At 57.1% G+C, this 17540-nt stretch overlaps 1 protein-coding gene across 1 annotated transcript in view; it reads left to right on the top strand.

Annotated features, from left to right (window-relative positions):
* Window positions 1–13553, top strand: part of Dnajb6 (DnaJ heat shock protein family (Hsp40) member B6) — a 34706-nt gene extending 21153 nt beyond the window's left edge. Inside the window, exons 5-7 of the mRNA XM_023712737.1 lie at window positions 6743–6816; window positions 9635–9841; window positions 12759–13553. Coding sequence (XP_023568505.1) covers window positions 6743–6816; window positions 9635–9841; window positions 12759–12841 — 364 coding nt within the window. The 3' untranslated portion in view covers window positions 12842–13553. The remainder of the gene's footprint in view (window positions 1–6742; window positions 6817–9634; window positions 9842–12758) is intronic.
* The last annotated feature ends 3987 nt before the right edge of the window (window positions 13554–17540 follow it).

Genomic DNA, 17540 nt, shown 5'->3' with positions numbered 1-17540 from the left:
GGGTGGGTGGGTGGGTGGGGGTGGGCACAAGCTGGAGGCCAACTGGGGAAAAAAGACTCAATAATAAAAAGGATGGGAGCACCCTAAGTTAACCCCCTATGGTACCAAAGTATAACTTGGAAGGGACCAGTTTGTAGCAGTGCACCTGCCCGCACTCCTCAGTGTGTAGGAGTGCGGTGATGTACTCCTGTTTCTGGTGTTCAGGGCCCTGGCTTCAGCCTCTCGTATTGCTCTCTCCTGGCCCTGCTCTGCTTCGTCCAGCCCGGCAGAGGCTCATGTCTGACCTGTGTGTGTGCACAGGGCCAGTAGGAGCCTTCCCTTTGTAGCCCCTTGTCTCTCCTGCAGTGAGCATGGGAGCAGGATGGGCCGTGGTGCCTTTGGTGTTTCAGGTGTGGGCGTTGCTGGTCAAGTGGCATTTGATGTATGTGACATAGGCCAGCAGAGTGGAATTTGTGACCTCAGTATGGGACAGATCCATCTTTCAACCCCAAAGAGAATCAGAGGAGCGTCCCCAGCAGAGGCCTCGTGTGGTGGTTGGGCAGTCTCTCTGTGTACGTGAGCTGAGGACCGGCCGGGGCCCAGGTGCCAGTGTGACGGTTGTGTGTGTGCGACAGCTGCTGCCCATGCTTGTGCGCCTTCCTGATGGCCTCAGTGCCTGGCTTGGGCTTCAGCACATCTTGTGTTTTTGTGTTCTTTTTTATTTCATTGAACTTGATTTTGTAAAGCAGGATGCTTTTTTTTTTTTTCTAGATGGAAAAGAAACTCTTACAGCCAAATCTCCATTTGAGTAATTTGTAAGGATTAACAGTTACTAAATGCATACACTTAGTGGTGGGGTACGCAGTTAGTATTTGCAGGACTGGGGTTCCATCCCCAGCATGAAAAACAAAGCACACCTCCTGCACCCTCACGGGAAAGGTGGTCCCAAAATAGTAAACTATCTAGTTACAGGTAGAATCAGCAGTGTCCCCCTCCCCCCAACTGATGTGTATTTATAATAATATAGTTGTTAAGTGGGCATGGTGGCACACGCCTGTAATCCCAGTACTCAGAAGGCTGAGGTAGGAAGAACACTGCAAAGTTGGAGACCAGCCTGGGCTACAAAATAAGCTCAAAGCCAGCCTGAGCTGCATAGCGAGAGCCTGTCTTAAAAAGACAAAAACAAAACACAGTAATTTAGTTATTGAGCCAAATGGAACAATTCCTGTTCAGTTTCCTAAGAGAAGTGCTGTGCTGCGGCATCACACGGACGCTCGCAAAGGCCACAGACGCAGGAACGGGGGGCGGGGTGGGGCGGCGAGGTGGCCACTCTCACTTGCTTTGTCTTGACCTGGGGAGCCCCTCAGGCTGTGCTGAGGGGATCTTGTGAGGGCACATATGGCCCAAGGAGGTTCGAGCTCCTTGGTGGCTTCTCCCTGAGAAGCCATGTGAAGTGCCCAGTCCGGAGGCGGGTGCCCAGCAAGCCCAGCACGGGCCTCCTCCCCATGTGGTGACACGGTGCCCTGACACGGTGCCCTGACAGGAAGCCTGGCTCCTCACTCAGACGATTTCCCTGGCCTGGCGGCTGTTCCTGGGCCCAGCCCTTCTGCTCCACCTGGCTGTGAGGTGGCCAACTGGCCTCCGCCTCTTTCTTCCCTTCTGAGAGGTTTCACCCCCCCACTGTGGGCAGCCAGCTGGCCACGTCTTCAAGCCAGAACACACTTCCAGGCTCTGGTGTGTGTTGTGCTAATTCACACAGGAGCGTTGATGCTTTTCCATACAGCTGACCCGGCCCTTCTCAGTTTCTTTGCAAAACGAATGGCAGGGCAGGAGCCTGGGCGGCTCTGGTCGGGATGTACACACCCTGAGGCAGGCGCTGTGCTCGGTTGCCATGCTCGGCTCGTGCTGGCAGGCACCATCTCCTGGTAGCCCCAGTCTGGGTCCCCCCCCCACCCCCAACCCCCCGCAGGCTGCCTTGACTTGGAAGACGGCTGCCCATGGCAGCTGAACTGTCATTGGAGATGGGCATGATGTGGCTGTTAGGCAGTGAGTGAAAGATGGTCTGGTCCTCTGAGCTGTCTGCTCTGGTGTGGTGTTTCGGCACCCCATGCACCCCAGCACTGATGGCCCTGAGGGTGGTGGCAGCACTTGGATGGTGACACACTTGCCTCCGTGGCAGGCCTGCTGCTGGTGGAGGCCCAGGTGCACTGTTGGCAGGGCACACAGGCTCCTCATGGAGGGATGTCCCTCATCTTGTGTGCAGCTAGGACTGCATGGCCCTGGGTGTTTGGGGGGCGGGAGTGTTTGGCACCCTCTTGGTCATTGTGCAGTTGGGGTGGGTGGGTATTGTGCTTCTCGAGGGTGGCGACGGGACAGCAGTGCTCAGTGTGTTTTCCCGTCATAGGGTGCCCTCCCCACAGTGTGGTGGACTCTGAGGCGCTGTGAGTCACTTTTGCTTGTAAGATGGATTGTTTTCCTTTTTTTGAGACAGGCTCTCTATGTAGGCCAAGGTGTACTGTGGAGTGCGTGTTGGCCTTGGGTTCACCGTCTTCCCACCTTGGCTTCCTGAGTGCTGGGTTAGACATGCACCACCCTGTCTGGGCTGTTTACTCATACCAGGGTAGATTGAGGAACTTGTGTGAGTTACATTTTGGTGTTCTCTCACGTTACGGAACCCAAGTGCAGCAGAGCTGGTCTGTCTGCAGCAGTGTTCAGGTGTGCTGCCTGCTGTCCTCCCGGCTCCTTGCAGTTTGTCCTGATCACTGCCATACCTGGTGGCAAGAGCACTGCGGTCAGCCCCTTTCCCTGCCCTGTTTGCCCTGCAGGGACGTTGTTGGAAGACAGTCTTTGTCAAAACTGGGCTGCTTTGTGGGTACGAAGCGTGGGCTCAGCTAGTGCAGCAGAGAGATACTACTGTCTGGAATCCCAGCGCCCTCCTGTCAACTGGGATTGGGATGAACAGCGTTGCTGTGGGCAGTGTGAAGGTCACCTGTGTGTGTGAATTGGACCTGTGTCTTTGAGCCCTTTCCAACCTACCACATGGAGACAGGCAGGTCCTTGGGATTACAGGTGTGGGTTGCAGGTGGCTGGCATCAGGCCTAGCTGGCTTGTAGGTCCTGGGAATTAGTGGTGTCAGGGACCCCCATAGGTGGAGCATCGGAGCATGAAGCCTAGAGGTGCTGCATGCTTGGGGGGGGGGAGGCACTGAGGCAGAAGTCAACATGGGCTGATAGCAAGAAATTGGTATCGAGGGCTGTCTAGGGCTTGCCTGCCCAGTGATGCCTTTGGTGTGTGGCCTAGCAGGTGCCCCAGGAGCCACTGTGCAGGGTGATTGATGGTGGAGGAGGGGTGGGTAGAAGGAGGCTCTGGAACTCTTGGGCCTGGCTAGGTGTGGTCCATGCTGGCTGAGCCTGCTTTGGGCATCCCTGGGACTTGTGGAGACTCTGCTGACAGCATCCAAGGGCCGGTCCCTTACATTGGGTGCAGGATAAATTTCAGGGGTGTACATCTCCACAGCTAACCATAAACTTGCCCTGTTGGAGGGGTGCTGGCATTCTCATGTCTTTGGGCATCGGATGGTGGGAATAGGCTGAGGGCTTGCTTCCTGGAAGTGCGCATTGAGAATGTAGGAGAGACAGATTCATCTTGAGTTTTTTCCGTTTAGTACTGGGTTTCCACCTCGGAAGCTCTAGCACTGAGCTGTATTCCCAAGCCTTTTCTAAAACTATTTTGAGGGCTAGGGAGATAGCTTGGCAGTCTTAAGTGCCTGCTTGGCAAGCATAAGGACCCCGGTTCCATCTCTGGTACTACATGCTGTGCTGGCCCCAGAACACTAGGCACGTTGCGCTGGCCACCAAACCTGGGCATGGTGGTGCATGCCTGTAATCCCAGTGCTGGGGAGGCTGAGACAGGAGGATCACTACTTGTCTGAGCAGCACAGCAAGACCCTGTCCCAAATCAATCAATAGAAGATTTAAAAAAAAAACAACATTTTGAGACAGGGTCGCATGAAGTTGTCCAGGCAGGTGGTTCTGCGTGCGAGGTGTCCCATCAGGCTGTAACCAGTGGTGCAGTGCCACCTGGTGGTGAGCCGTACGGATTGCAGCCCCATCGTGAGTGTGCGCTAGCAGGGGCATTCCAGGCTGTGCCACTCTGCCAAGCAGGGTGCTACCCTTACTTTCTTCCTCACTCACTTCTCAGACGCTCAGATTTTTGAGGACCTTTTGGTGTCAAGGCCTTGTTGTCAGTTGGTTAGAGGGTACCCTGCTTCCTTGAGGTGCAGAGATGGCCTGATGGGCTTGGGGCACAGAAACCCACCGGCCTCGGGATGCAGGCTGTGTGGGTGAGCTGATGAGCCAGTGCGCCCAGCGCTGCCCCCCTCCCCTGGCCCCCAGATGTGAGGCCAGTGTGCCCATTGCAGGCTCTCCTCTGCCTGGCCCTCCCTCATTCAGGGGCCAGGAAAGGAAGAGCTGCACTTAGGGACACTTCAGGAGGGGCAGCCACTCTTCCAGAGAGGGTGGGTCGGGTGTGGAGAGCTTTATGGTGGGGCTGCTGTCCATTCTGGGCCCCTCCAAGGGCCTGCAGCCTTCTGCTCCAGGGGACACTGGCCCTTGGGTTCTGAGCAGGAGCCTACAGGTGTCCCCGACACCTGCTGCACACGAGGGTGGCACATGCTTCGGGAGTGGGCCTAATACAGTGGGGCTTTGAGGTGGCCATGATGTTGAACACTGAGTGTGTCTCTTCATGGTGTGTTTGGGGCATGATTTCATTTTCTAGACAGGCTGTAATGGGAGTTTCTGTAACCTGGCCTGAGCAGAGTTGGTGGCAAGGTTCAGGGAGCCTGGGGGCAAGCCAGCCATCCAGAGAGCCAGATTCCCCTTCACACATGGTTGCCAAGGGACTTCTGAAATCCCAGGAACTCGGGCATTCCAACTTGTATGTCGGGGCTCTAAGGACTAAGTGCCCATTGGGCCCGTGAGGTGTGGGGGCGAACACTTGGAGTGGGGCCGCTGCAGTCACCCTCCTGGCGTGCTGCAGGTGTGGACGGGAGTGCAGGTGATGGAGAGCGTGCCTTCACATGGCCCAGGCCCCACCCCTGCCTGTACTCAGAGAAGGGTGGGAAGGCGAAGGGGATGGAGTCAGCAGCCACTGAGGTAAGTGAAGTGAGGGAGGCCCGCACACAGTGGGCAGTGTGGGACGCGTACCTGGAGCTGGGTGTTTTTCTCACATTTGAGTTGGAAAGTACGCTTTTTTTTTTGGCGGAACTGGGATTGAACTCAGGCCCTTGCGCTTGCCAGGCAAGTGCTTATTCTACTGAGCCACCTCTCCGGCCCCGAAAGTATGCTTTCTAAACGTTGGCTCAGACTGGGGTGGTTCTGTCTGGTAGCTGGGCAGGCCTGGCCTTGGAGGGTCTAGAGTTAGTGCCTGCCTTCTGGCTCTTACAGACCCACAAGCCCAGGTTGCATGCTCACTCCTGTGTGTCTTGGTGGCCCCTGACTGTGGTGCCATAGGGCCAGTGGAGATGACCCCAGAGCCCTGCGAGCACCAGGATGTGGCCAGATGGACAAGCATGGCTTCTGTTTTTCCAGTGTATCGCCTGCATGTGTCAGTGACTTCGTCCATCTTGTATGTCTGCTGTCCTCAGGCCTCCGAGGCTTGTTGCTGACCCTTCCCCCATAGACTCCAGGGATGGTGTGTGTTATGGTTTGTGTCTAGTTGTCCCGCAAAGCCTCATGTAAGTTATGGGGCATATGCGGCTGGAGGAGCAACAAGTGGCTTGAGGGGCGGGGCCAGCGGGCCAGGCAGGGCCCAGGGGCACTGGCCACCCTGTGCTTCCTCAGAGATATGGAGAGAGCCATCCTGGACACGGCAGTGCCCCAGCCTCGCCTCCAGTGTCTTGAAACCTCCAGTAACTGAGCTAAATAAACTTCCTTCCCTCATTTTGAGTGTTGGGTATTTGTGCCAGCGAGGGAAGAGTGACTGAATTTGGTACCAGAGAAATGGGGTCGTTGCTGTGGCTAAATTTGACCATGTGGATTACCAGCTGTTACGAATGGCTGATGGGAAGAGATAGGAAAGGTTTGGAGATGTCACTTACAAGCACAGCGCTGGAACACCTTCAGCTGTTCTGTAGGGAAGATTCTGGTCAGAGCTCAGGCCAGAAGACTGATAGAAAGCCTGCCTGTAAAGATCAGGCTGGGGAGGTTCTGCTGGGAAGGAGGACCACATTGGTTGTTGAACTCTAGATCATTTGTGGTTTGGCTTGGCAGAAAGTTTGAGTTTTGCCCATGTCCAGAGACTGCCTGAGACAGAAATTAAACATGGAGGACTGACTAATCTTTCAAAGGAAATCTCAAAGCAGTCAAATAATGGGGCAGTGGCATGGTTATTGTTGGGGGCTCTTAGATTTATGTTGAGAATTAAGAGCAAAGAGCCCAGCAGAATGATTTAAAATGTGAGTTTGGCCAGAAAGGAAGCACCGGGGAGGCTGTGGACTGCAAAGATAGAGCAAATATTCCACTGCCCAGGAGGAACAGGAGAGTAAACGATGTCCTGAGGGCATCAGAGGAGGCAGCAAGGCTCCACCCTTTGCAGCCCGAGAGCCCCAAGCGTAAGGGACTTTGCTTTGACTAGAAATCTGCAGAGCCCCTTGTTTCAGAATGACGCAGCGGCGGCAACAGGTTTCAGAAAGGCACTGGCATAGAGAGTTTGTTTCTCGGAGTCAGGGTCAGAGGGCTGGTGACCAGGCACTTGGCTCCTGCAGCCGGGAGAGGAAGGCCGGGCTACTGATCCAGCTGGCAGCAGACCTTGGCGTTCTCTACATCACGTTGGTTCTAGGTGCCTGCAGAGTGCAGGAGTTCTGGGGTTAAGAAGGCTCCCACCTTGACTTGAGAAGAAGGCCTGGAGGCCAGGCAGTGTGTCCTTGAGAGGGCAGTGTGTGAAGTTCTCTTCAGTGGGAACCCCAGAAATTTGGAAAAGCCGGGAACGTGGATCATCTAAGGGAAACTGCAAAGAGGGAGTAAAGCCGGCCTAAGAGAAAAGCCACGGGAGCTACCACCACCAGAAGTGCTGTAAGGGCGGAGCCACAGGGAGCTCAGAGTTTGCCCCAGATTGCTTCGGATGTTCCACATGGAACTATAGGACTTAATGTTTGCCCTGCTGGATTTTGGACTTGTTTTGGCCCTGATGGTTTGTATCCTCCGGTGTACACCTTTTGGAATGGCAGAGTGCTTATCTTGTGCCTTTGACTGTGGGATGTATTTAACTTCTCATTTGCACAGGGGCTCGCAGTTGACAGTTTGCCTTGGATCTTGGAGGAGACTTGGGACTTGGACTTATCAGCAATGCTGAAACTGTTGGGACTTTGTCAAGTCTTAGAGATGGACTCAAATGCCTTTTGGACAAAGGGATATGCATGAGACTTTGAGGGTCCAGGGGTGGAATGTTATGGTTTATGTCTAGTTGTCCCCCGCAAAGCCTTGTGTAAGTTACGGGGCAGATGCAGCTGGAAGAGCAACAAGTGGCTTGAGGGGTGGGGCCAGAAGGCCAGGGCGGGGCCAGAAGGCCGGGACAGGGCCCAAGGGCACTGGCTACCCTGTGCTTTCTCAGAGATGTGGGGAGGGTCATCCTGGACACCGCAGCACCCCAGCCTTTCCTCCAGTGTCTTGAAACCTCCAGTAACTGAGCTAAATAAACCTTTCCTTCTCATTTTGAGTGTCGGGTATTTGTCCCAGCAAAGAGGGAAGAGTGACTAATACAGTGTGGACTTGGGGCCTGCTCCCAGCCCACCCCCCTGCTGCTGTCCTCTGGGGGCTGCCCTGCAGTGATGGCAATTTCCAGGGTGCTTGGGCAGGTTTCATCTGCAGCCATCGCATCTTGGGCACGCTCCCGCCTGTTTTCGGGGGAGCCCCAGAGCCCAGGTCTGTGTGCTAGGCTAGCTTACCTGCAGGCTACTGGGAGCTGCGGGGTGGTGATGTTGGCCGCCACCTGCACGGTCTCCCAGCTTGCCCTGTAGGTGCTGGGTGCAGTGGCTCTGAAGCTGTGGAAGATGAGCTTTGAGACTGCTGCCCAGTAGAGATTGGCCAGTGCCAGTGGGTAGAGGGCAGCCGAGCCCTGCGCCCTGAGCCCTGGCCCAGCGTGTTGGTTACCCAGGTTCTTAGCTTCGGGGCAAGGCTGGCTGATCTCCCCAGGGCCCAGGCCTTGGGGAGCATGGTGGGGAGCTCCATGATCCAGGCCCCACGAGTGGCGTGCAGATGAGAGCACCTGTGTACAGTCCTTCACCTGCATGCCTGTTGTTGCATGCCAGCGGGTAAATGCGCCTTCCTGATTGGGAAATCGGGGATAAAGGGACGACCAGCTCGTGGGATGACTGCCTGCCTCAGTTTACCCCAGAAGGGAAGGTGACCCTTTGATACCTCTTGCTTTGGGCTGGGGCTGTGATGTGAGGTGTGGAAGATGCCAGAAGACACCTGCTCTTTAGGAGGCGGTAGGCGGAGGAGTGGAGAGTACGGAGGGCTGGGTGTCCCACCTGCTCACACTGGGGACAAGTTCTGTGTCTGACTGCCTGGCAGTTCTGGTGAAACCCTCCAGTATTCTTCCCCTTGTATTTTATTCCTGGTGTCCACCCAGTGTGCAGAACTTGTATCTGTTTTTCAAAAGACTGACAGGGGGGCCGGGGAGATGGCTCAGTGGAATAAGCACTTCTCTGGCAAGTGCAAGGGCCTGAGTTCAATCCCTGGTTCCGAAAGAAAAAAAAAAAAGTTTAAAAAAAAAAAACAAAAATAGCATTGGGCTGGTGAGATGGTTCAGTGGTCTAAGGCACCTACTTAGAACAAGCTTAGCAAAGCACAGGGATCGCGGTTCAATCCCCCAGCACCACATGCCAGCCAGCCCCGCCCCCTGGTGGGCTGAGCTGGCCACACACACACACACATAAATAAATAAAATTAAAAAAAAAAAAAATGGGGCTGGAGAGATGGCTCAGTGGTCTAGGGCACCTACTTAGAGCAAGCTTAGCAAGGCATCAGGGACCGCGGTTCGATCCCCCGGCACCACATGCCGGGCGGCCCCGCCCCCTGGTGGGCTGAGCTGGCCACACACACACCTCTCTCTCTCTCTCTCTCTCTCTCTCTCTCTCTCGTAAATAAATAAATAAAAAAATTTAAAAAGACTGACAGGAACAGCCCTGGGACAGTAAGGAACTAGTGTGTTGGAACTTGTGTGGTGTGCTGCACGCAGGCCTGGCTGGAATCCCCAGTGACTGGAGGTGCTGGGGTGGCAGGGGTGCTCCCTGTAGGCCGCCACAGCCCCAGGGACAGCTGTGGATGTGGTTTGCTGACTGCAGGGCATCCCACAGTAGGTTGGCTCCAAGAACCCCCCTGAGGGTGGGTGGCTGGCCAGCCGTGGCTTCTGTAGTGTGGTGCCTGACTGCTACCGGAAGTTACAGACGTGCCCTACAGCGTGGGTATGTGTGCCACTCACTGAACTTAGCAGCCTGGGTGGATGTGTTTTTCTTGGGGCTGTTTCTCTCCCTGCTGAAAATGAGGGGCAGGCCCAGCAGTGCCTCAGGTGGAGCAGGTCTGGGTTTTACTCCATATCCTTCTCCAGAGCCAGCCGCCTGTGCGGCGCTCACGGCTCTCTCATAATGTCCTTTCAGGTGTGGCTGACGAGGAGGCCCTTGCTGAGGAGCGCGTGCGGAGAGGCCAGCATGCCTTGCCGGCCCAGCCTTCCAGCTCCCACCTGCCGAAGCCGCCCCGCCCCACCCTGGTGGCTAGGTCCACACCACACCACGTGCTGGAGGAGGATGAGGAGCAGGACAGGCCACAGGGGCCCAGCAGCTGGGATGCCCCCATGAGCTCAGCAGGTGTGCAGAGGGGATCTGGTGTGGAGCGTCCCCCACGTGACCCTCGCCCACACCCGGGACAGCGAGGACAGAAGTCACACCTGTGCTGCTGCATCCTGACCTGAGTGGGTGGGCCAGGGCCAGGCGCCAGGCCCCAAGATAGTGATACAGATAGTGGTGCCTGAGCTCCTCCATCACAAGCTTGCCATGATTAAAGCAGGGCCTGCGTTCCGTGACGTGCACGAGTGTGTTGTCTGAGCGTCACCTCAGTGCTGCTCCTTGTCACGTGAACTAGGGGTTGATGCCTGCCACTTACGCCCATATACCCACAGCCAGGTCTGCCTCTGTCCGCATTAGCTTCCCTTTGGAGGTAGAGTGGGGCCTGGCCAGCCAGGTGCCCAGTGGGGGCCCCCCTGCTCTACCACTGGCAGCAAGTGTGCAGGCCCTGCCCCACTCGCCCTCCCCAGGAAGTCGTGGGTATCTGGTTTGCGGAGGCTGCAAACCAGTTGGGGGTGTGTGCTCCAAGGTCCCACTGTGCAGCCAGGTAGATGTGGAGGAGGCTGCCAACACTTCCTGTGTGGGTACCGCTGTGCTCTGGAGTGCTGAGCTGGAGGCCGAGGCACACCCTTGCTTTCCCAGAGCTGTCTCTGAGGACCAGTTCCTAAGGGCAGAGCTGAGCATCCCTGAGGGTTGAGAGCAGGAAGCGGGTGATGGGACGAGCTCACCCACAGACAGATGTGGCTGGAGCTGGAGTGCCTGGCTGCCCTGATGCTGGGCTTCAGCGGCTTTTCCAGCTTGTGGGCTTCACCTGGTCTCCCCGGTGGTCCAAGGCTTTAGCCAGGGTCGCGGGACAAGGTGCAGATAGAGCAGCTTGTAGGGTGAAGGGCCATGTATACAGCTGGAAAAGCACTGTGTCATTTCCCATGTCCCCAGAGGAAGGCAGCTGGCCTGAGGCTGCTTAGCTGCAGAGAGGCCAGGCCCTGGCCCAGAGGACCCCGGCTGTGCACTGCCGCTGAGGGCTGGCTGTGCCCGGCCTCTCGGCCACTGCGGAGCAGTCCAGGGCAAGTGGAGCTCCTAGTAAGAACCGGAAAGCCGTTCTTCCCTCACGAGTCTCATGGCTTTGGCATTTGTGGTCGTGGAAGGGTCACGACCTGGGGAACCAGCAGACTCTTCTCCAGGGCAGGCGTGTCGCCTGTGTACTTGCAGGACCTGGTGATTTTCCTGGCGTCTGTGGCTGTGCTGTGCTGTGCAGGCTTGGGAGAGTGCCCTGATAGCCTTGTTTAGAGGCGAGAAGGTGGAGTGTCCAGGCCACTTCTGCAGAGGACAGCCCTGGAGTACACTGCAGTCGGGCACCACTGGCCGCTGTGCCATATAACCACACCTGTGGGTTTTTCTTTATCTCCAGCTTGCCCCTGCTGGGCACCCGGGGCCTGAGGAGCAGGTAGATCCTGCTCACCTGGCTCCTAGACTCCCCTGACCTCAAAATGCGTGGTACAGAGGGCTTAGGGGACTCCGCCGGGCTTCCTTCCACGTGCTCCACAATGGATCCTGCAAGTGTCGCAGTGCCGGATTTGGGAGTCTTGGCTAAGTTCTTAAAAAGAAGCCCATGAACAGTGTCCCCCAAGACTGTTAGGGACTGCACCCTGTGCCTCAGCGAGGGCTGCACTGTGCCCTCAGCCACCTGGAGGAGCCAGCTCAGGGACGCTGCGTCCTGCCGCTCCGGACCCGAGTTTTCCGGGTTAGACTGCACGATTAAGCTGCACGTAGAGTCTCTGCAGGATACAGCTCTAGCAGCAGGGCCGTCGGGTGACCCCAGAGTCCAGGAGGGAGTGGGTCAGACTTGGGCCGTGGCTGGGGATCCGTGGCTGTTGTCTGTGCCCTGCAGGTGGCCCGGACAGGACACAGTGAGGCTTTCAAGTGTTTGTGGTGCTGGGGATGGCCCTGAGGGCCTCCTGCATGCTGAGCGCTCGCTTGCCTTTGCCACTCTGAGCTTCGTCCCCAGCCTGGCTGCTCCTTGGCTGTGCTGTGACCTTGAGCCGCTGACCTCCTGAAAACCTGCTGTGCCTGTGGGAGGGTGGAGGTTCTTAGGTGGAAGCAGCACTCACAAAAGGGAAGCTTTGACGTGGCCTGGCTCCGCAGTCTGTGCATTGGTGGGCTCCACACCTGTCTGGGACGCGTGAGCCTAGAAAGCGAAACTTAAGTATGCGACGCGACGAAGGTTTTGAGTGAAAGAACGAACGGATCCTTCAACCTTGTGTGTATTTGAAGACAGCCGCCTGTCCTGAGAGCCAGGCTGGGCCCTGGGCTGCGGTGCGGGGTGACGCTGGCCTGCCCTGAGCCTGACACCGTGCCTGCTCTGAGGAGACAGCCCGTGCGGCTCCCTGCTCCGCATTCTGGGTGGCCAGCGTGAGGACCTCCCTCCCCTCTGGAGGAGGCTGGCGTCGGGGCTCCCTGGGGTGCTGTGCCCAGTCGCGCTGGTGTGGGTGGGATGCCGGGCAGTCGGTGCGGGGCTGAACACAGCCCTTTGCCCAGAGGACGACGTCTCTCCTGCGGCTTTGGCTGGACACGTGGGTTGTGCCGTCCCAGGCTGTAAGCACTCAGGACAGGGCAAGCAGGAGAAGCCTCTTCATGGCAGGCAGCAGGCCTTGGGAATTCCCCCACAGCAGGCCAGCCACACAGGAGCAGGCTGGGAGCTTGGCAGGGGGTGACAAAGAATAGTTCCGGTGCGGAGGCTGAGGACAGGCGGAGCCCCTGCCCTGCTGGCGTGTCCTGCTCACCTCCTGCCCTGTGTGCTGGGACCTCGGAGCAAGGGCCAAGGTTCAGTGCTCAGATTCCACTAGGCTGGATGTGGCCATGTTTGTCACTTTCGCCTTAACACGGGAGGTGTTGGTGGCCGCCCAGCTCTCGTGGCCTTGTTTCACAAGCCGTGTTTCCTTAGGGTTTAAAGAAGGTGGCAAGAGGAAGAAGCAGAAGCAAAGAGAGGAGTCGAAGAAGAAGAAGTCGACCAAAGGGAACCACTAGGCTGGACTTGCCCGGCAGACGCGGGTGGCCAGCCCACGCTAGGTGGTGCTACTTTCAGTGCTGTCCAGGGCCACCTCGCTTAGCAGGATATGGACGTGTGCTCGTGGATCGTAGGATCAGGGGACTCGAGACAGGTGACATCGTGGGTGGTGTGGTAGACATTTGGGGTACAGCTCACTTCCTGACCGCTTTTCCCCAGCACTAAATCCACCAGCGCTCTCCTCAAGCTGCGAGCAGTCTGTCTCTTCTTTTCCGGTTTCTCCACCGCTGTACCTCTTCCTGAGGTCGTTGTAGCTGCGAGGCCCAGCACGGGATGGACAGGGAATGGGCCTGTGGTCAGGAGACGACAGTCCTCTCTGCGGCACCGGGGTTTGAAATTAGAATGCATCATAGCTTAAGATACTGTGACTGCACTCAGTTTGGTGGCTGTCGGTCTGTTCAGAGCAGCGTGACCACAGACAGGCCTCCGCGGTCACTGCAGGTGTAAAACCATTCCTTATATTTATTGTCCGGGTTCCAGTTCTCTCCAGGGAGTCCAGAGTCGACTGTATATGGTTTAGTGTTCGCTAATCTCATAGTTGAGATTCTTTTTTTAAAAAAGTAAGTTAGGTTCTGCTCAGCAAAACTCTCTGGCTTTTGTAGGTCAGGGTTATTGGACTGGAGGAAAACAGCCTGGTTACTTGTGCACACGCATGGACACGCACACACACACAGAGCACAGTCAGCTGTTGAGCTACCAGCTTGTACCAGGCATTTTAGTTTGCAAACAGCGCCCGCTGAAAGGCCCCTTCATTCTCTTGAGCGCTGCCCTGCTGCCCCAGACCGCCTCACCTACATGATGTAGTGCTCAGCCCTTGGTTTCTGTTGAACACCACCTAGATTTCTGGGGTCCCTGGCTTCCTGCCTGCGGTTCTCTGGAAGTGCTGTCCGCACTGCCGCTTCCTCTGCCCCCTTTGAAGTGGGAGCGCAGAAAGCGGGTTGATGTGGTTAGAAATGTCGCAGGCCAGCGCGGCCGCACTGAAGCCAGAAATACTTGGTGTGGTCCATGCCCCAGCGGCAGCTTGGGAGCCTGGGATGGATGTCACCTGTGGTCATGTGGGTCTGTGTTTGGTTTTGGTGGGAGGTGGTATGGGTGGCGGGTGGATTGGATCGAGTGCTTATTGTGGAACTTGTCACCCTGAGGTATAATGTACGTTAATGCTACCTACATAAATAAAACGTGTGACTGAGTCCAGCGGTCTTGCTTGATTTATGGTATTGGTAAACTAGACTGTTATGTAAACAATAAAGGCCTTTCGTGTTTCCCTCTGCAGGGTAGAGGCATGTCTGGGAGCAGGAGATGAGTGCTGTCCCGTGCAGAGCCGTCCTGGGTTTGGCTGTGTGACACTGCTGGCAGCTGGGGAGGCTCCTCCTCAGCCCTGGTGGAGGCTGCGGAGGGCCAGGCTCCTGCGAGGTGTGACCTAGTTGTCTGAAGAGATGAGCTATGGGCCTCACTTCTCAGGTCCCCTGTGTCGCCAAGGCTGGTGGCTCCCTGTATCCCACACCTCCTGAGGCTGGTTGTGGCAAGTGGCAGGGTGTCTGTCTTGATTACTTTTCTCTCGTTGCTTAGACAAAATACCTGACACCCAAAATTGGGAAGGAAAGGTTTATTTAGCTCGGTGTGGAGGTTTCAGTCCCCACCAGGCCGGCTCCGAGGCATGGTGCCTGGTAGAGGACAGCAGTGTGTGGAGGAGGAGAACAAGAGCAAAATGGGGGAAGCAGCAGGGGCAAGCCTCCTCCCTCCCTCCCGTGGCACGCAGGCTGCCTGCTGCAGGGAGGGGTGACGCTCACACCCCCTAGTCCCCGCACTGGATCACTGGTTAATCACAAAGTCTAGAAGCTGCCCCGTGACTGCATGAGGCTCTTTGGGACATCCAGTGCAGACCACAGCCGTGCCACAGCCCTGCTGCGCCTGCTTGTGGTGAGCCCTCACCACAGTGGCTGGGATCTGTGTCCTCTGGTGGCGAGCCAGGGCCAGCTGCAGGCCGCAGCAGCTCCTCACCTGCGCAGGGAAGGGCACGGCTGCAGTCACTGCAGCAGCCCTGGTCAGCAGCACATGTCCCGCTCCTGGAGGACATGGTGTGGGACACCTGGCCCCAGACCCCCAAACAGTGCCAGCCCCGCCACTCCTCAGCAGCCTGCAAGGCTGTGTCACTGACTCCTGTGGATGGCTGTGGGAAGTGCTAGAGGCTCGTGCAGTGAAGGCTGGCTATCATGCCCTCGGCTGTGCTTGTCACCTTCGGATGCTGGGTGGTGGTGGCTGCAAGGTGCCCTGCAGCCCACTGGGGACATCCTGTCCCTTCCCAAAATGCTTTAGCAGGGAGTGACAAGAAGGGTGTGCTAAGGTCCTCAGGACCCCTCCCCAGCCCCTGCTCTCGTTTCTCAGCTGCAGGGCCACTGGCAAACTCAGCCATAGTCTAGAGTCCCAGCAGGCGGGAATGTGGGCTTCAAGGAGGGTTAGGTAGCTGCTTTGTTTTGGTCTTTTTGAGACACGGTTTTGCCGTGTAGTCTTGACTGTCCTTGAGCTCACTTGGTAACCCAGGCTGGCCTTGACCTCGTGATGAGCCTCGCCAGCCTCCTGCCTCAGCTTCCCCAGTGCTGGGATGACCGGTGCATGCTGCCAGACCCAGCGGGCAGCTGTTTTTGTTGCCAAAGCAGGTTTTATTGTGCCACCACCCTGTGCATGAAGTCTGGGTTCTAAGTCTGACTCTGCCCTTCCTTTTTTTTTCCGTCTCCCCGGCCCCCCTGCCCTTCCTTGGGAGCCTTTGCCGCTTGGTCAGGCCTGGGCTGTGCCCTCCCTGGAGCCTGCAGGCCTCTGTCTGGAACCACTGCCATCTGGGGGACAGGTGCTACCAGGTTGATGCCCTGCATGTATGGCTGCCCTGAGGTGCCCCTGCGCTCTGCACTGTGGTCATGGCCAGAGCTGTGGCACTCTCAGGGATCAGGTTTGGGGGGCCTTGAGGTGGACCAGGTGGCTGCTGTTGGCTCTGCTGATAGAGCAAGGGGCCTGGGCTCCCAGGACATGGTTGCAGGCCAAGGGTGGCATTGCCAGCATGGGTGACAGTGGCCACCCCGAATATCCAGTGAGAAGTGTGTGCCCCCTCCCCACAGGGCTGTGGGCTGGGCTGTGCCAGCCATCTCCATCCCTTCCAGGTGCAAGTCACCTCCTCTCCTGCATGAGACAGAGGGGGAGGTGACAGGCCGGGGAACGTCGGCTGGGGCAGCCATGCCATGCGGTCTTGGAGAGACTGGAGCCTCTGTGGGCAGGAGGGGCTTGGTGTGCACACGCTGGCCCAGGGAGGGTCAGGGACAGCGACAAGGGCAATAGAGGCAAGAGAAGACAGGTCCGCACGGCCCTCTCAGGACTCCCCAGGGAGGTAGCTGTCACCGCTGGTTGCCGCTCTGCAGCCCAGCTGAGGCGGCCTGCGCTCTGCAGTGTGCCAGTGTGTCCTGACCCTGGCACGGCCTCATGGGGAGCAGGCTCTGCGCAAGAGATTAAGGCCAAGGGGCCGGGGAGATGGCTCAGTGGAATAAGCACTTGCCTGGCAAGCGCCAGGGTCTGAGTTCAATCTCTGATTCCGCCAAAATAAATAAAATAAATAAATAAATAAATAAATAAATAAAGAGATTAAGGCCGAGGCTGGCAGTGGCTGCAAGCCTGGAGGCCCAGAGCCCTGAGCAGGAAGCCAGAAGAGGCCAGAGGACTGTGGCCCCCAACTGCTTCCAACCTGGACACGACAGCCTGGCCCGCCGCACTCGTCTCCACTGGAGACGGGGTCCCAGAGCCTGCGTCCCAGCTGTCTTCTTTCGAAGATGGGTTCCTGCTGAATTGCTCAGGCTGCTTTGCACTACTGGGCTCAAGCAGCCGTCTTGCTTCAGCCTCCCAGGGGGCTGGGTCTCCAGGTGTGTACCACCTCTCCTGGCCCAAAGTAAATTATGAAGTTTGCCAAGTATTTCTGTACCTTAGTAGGAATTTTTATTTATCGACTGAAAGCCCAATTCAGGACTAGAGCTAAGGTGGTTTTTTGGGGCAACGCCTCCAGTGGCCACACGAGGGCGCCTCCACTAAAGGAAACAAACGCGGCTGGGGCCTCCTCCTCCCAGAACCAAAGCCCGAGCTGCGGGAGCCCCATGCGCAGTCGAGCACGGACACCAGCGCTCACAGGGGCCCATGCAAGAAGCACGCGAGCACATGCACACGTTTACACAAACACGCGAAAGGAGCGCACGCTTTTACACAAGCAGGTGTGCATACATGCAAGGAGCACAAGTGCACAGATTTACACTGTATGAACACAAGAATGCTCACGAGCCATGAACCCACACCTACAAATAGGCAGGGAACGTACGCACACGCGTACACATGCAGATTGCATGCGTGCTCACGCACAAGCCATGCTCACATAGGCCCCCGTTCACACACGCTCGCGTGCATTCACAGGTAGCGCGCACGCCCCAGCCATGCACACACGCAGATGGTACGTTAGCCTGACTGAACATGTTCACACTAACCGAGGCTGAATGGAGCTGAAGGGAAGGGAACCGAGCGCTTCCGCTGTCCTCGGCAGGGTGCAGCAGTGCTGTGTGCGGCAGCGCCTCCCGCTGTACCCCAGGTCAGCTCTTGCGAACGGCCCTCTAAGGAGTCTTAGGAACACGGCTG

Source organism: Octodon degus, unplaced genomic scaffold (assembly GCF_000260255.1).
Source record: "Octodon degus isolate 3935 unplaced genomic scaffold, OctDeg1.0 scaffold00027, whole genome shotgun sequence".
Taxonomy (NCBI): Eukaryota; Metazoa; Chordata; class Mammalia; order Rodentia; family Octodontidae; genus Octodon; species Octodon degus.
This window is presented reverse-complemented; position numbering and strand designations above follow the sequence as displayed.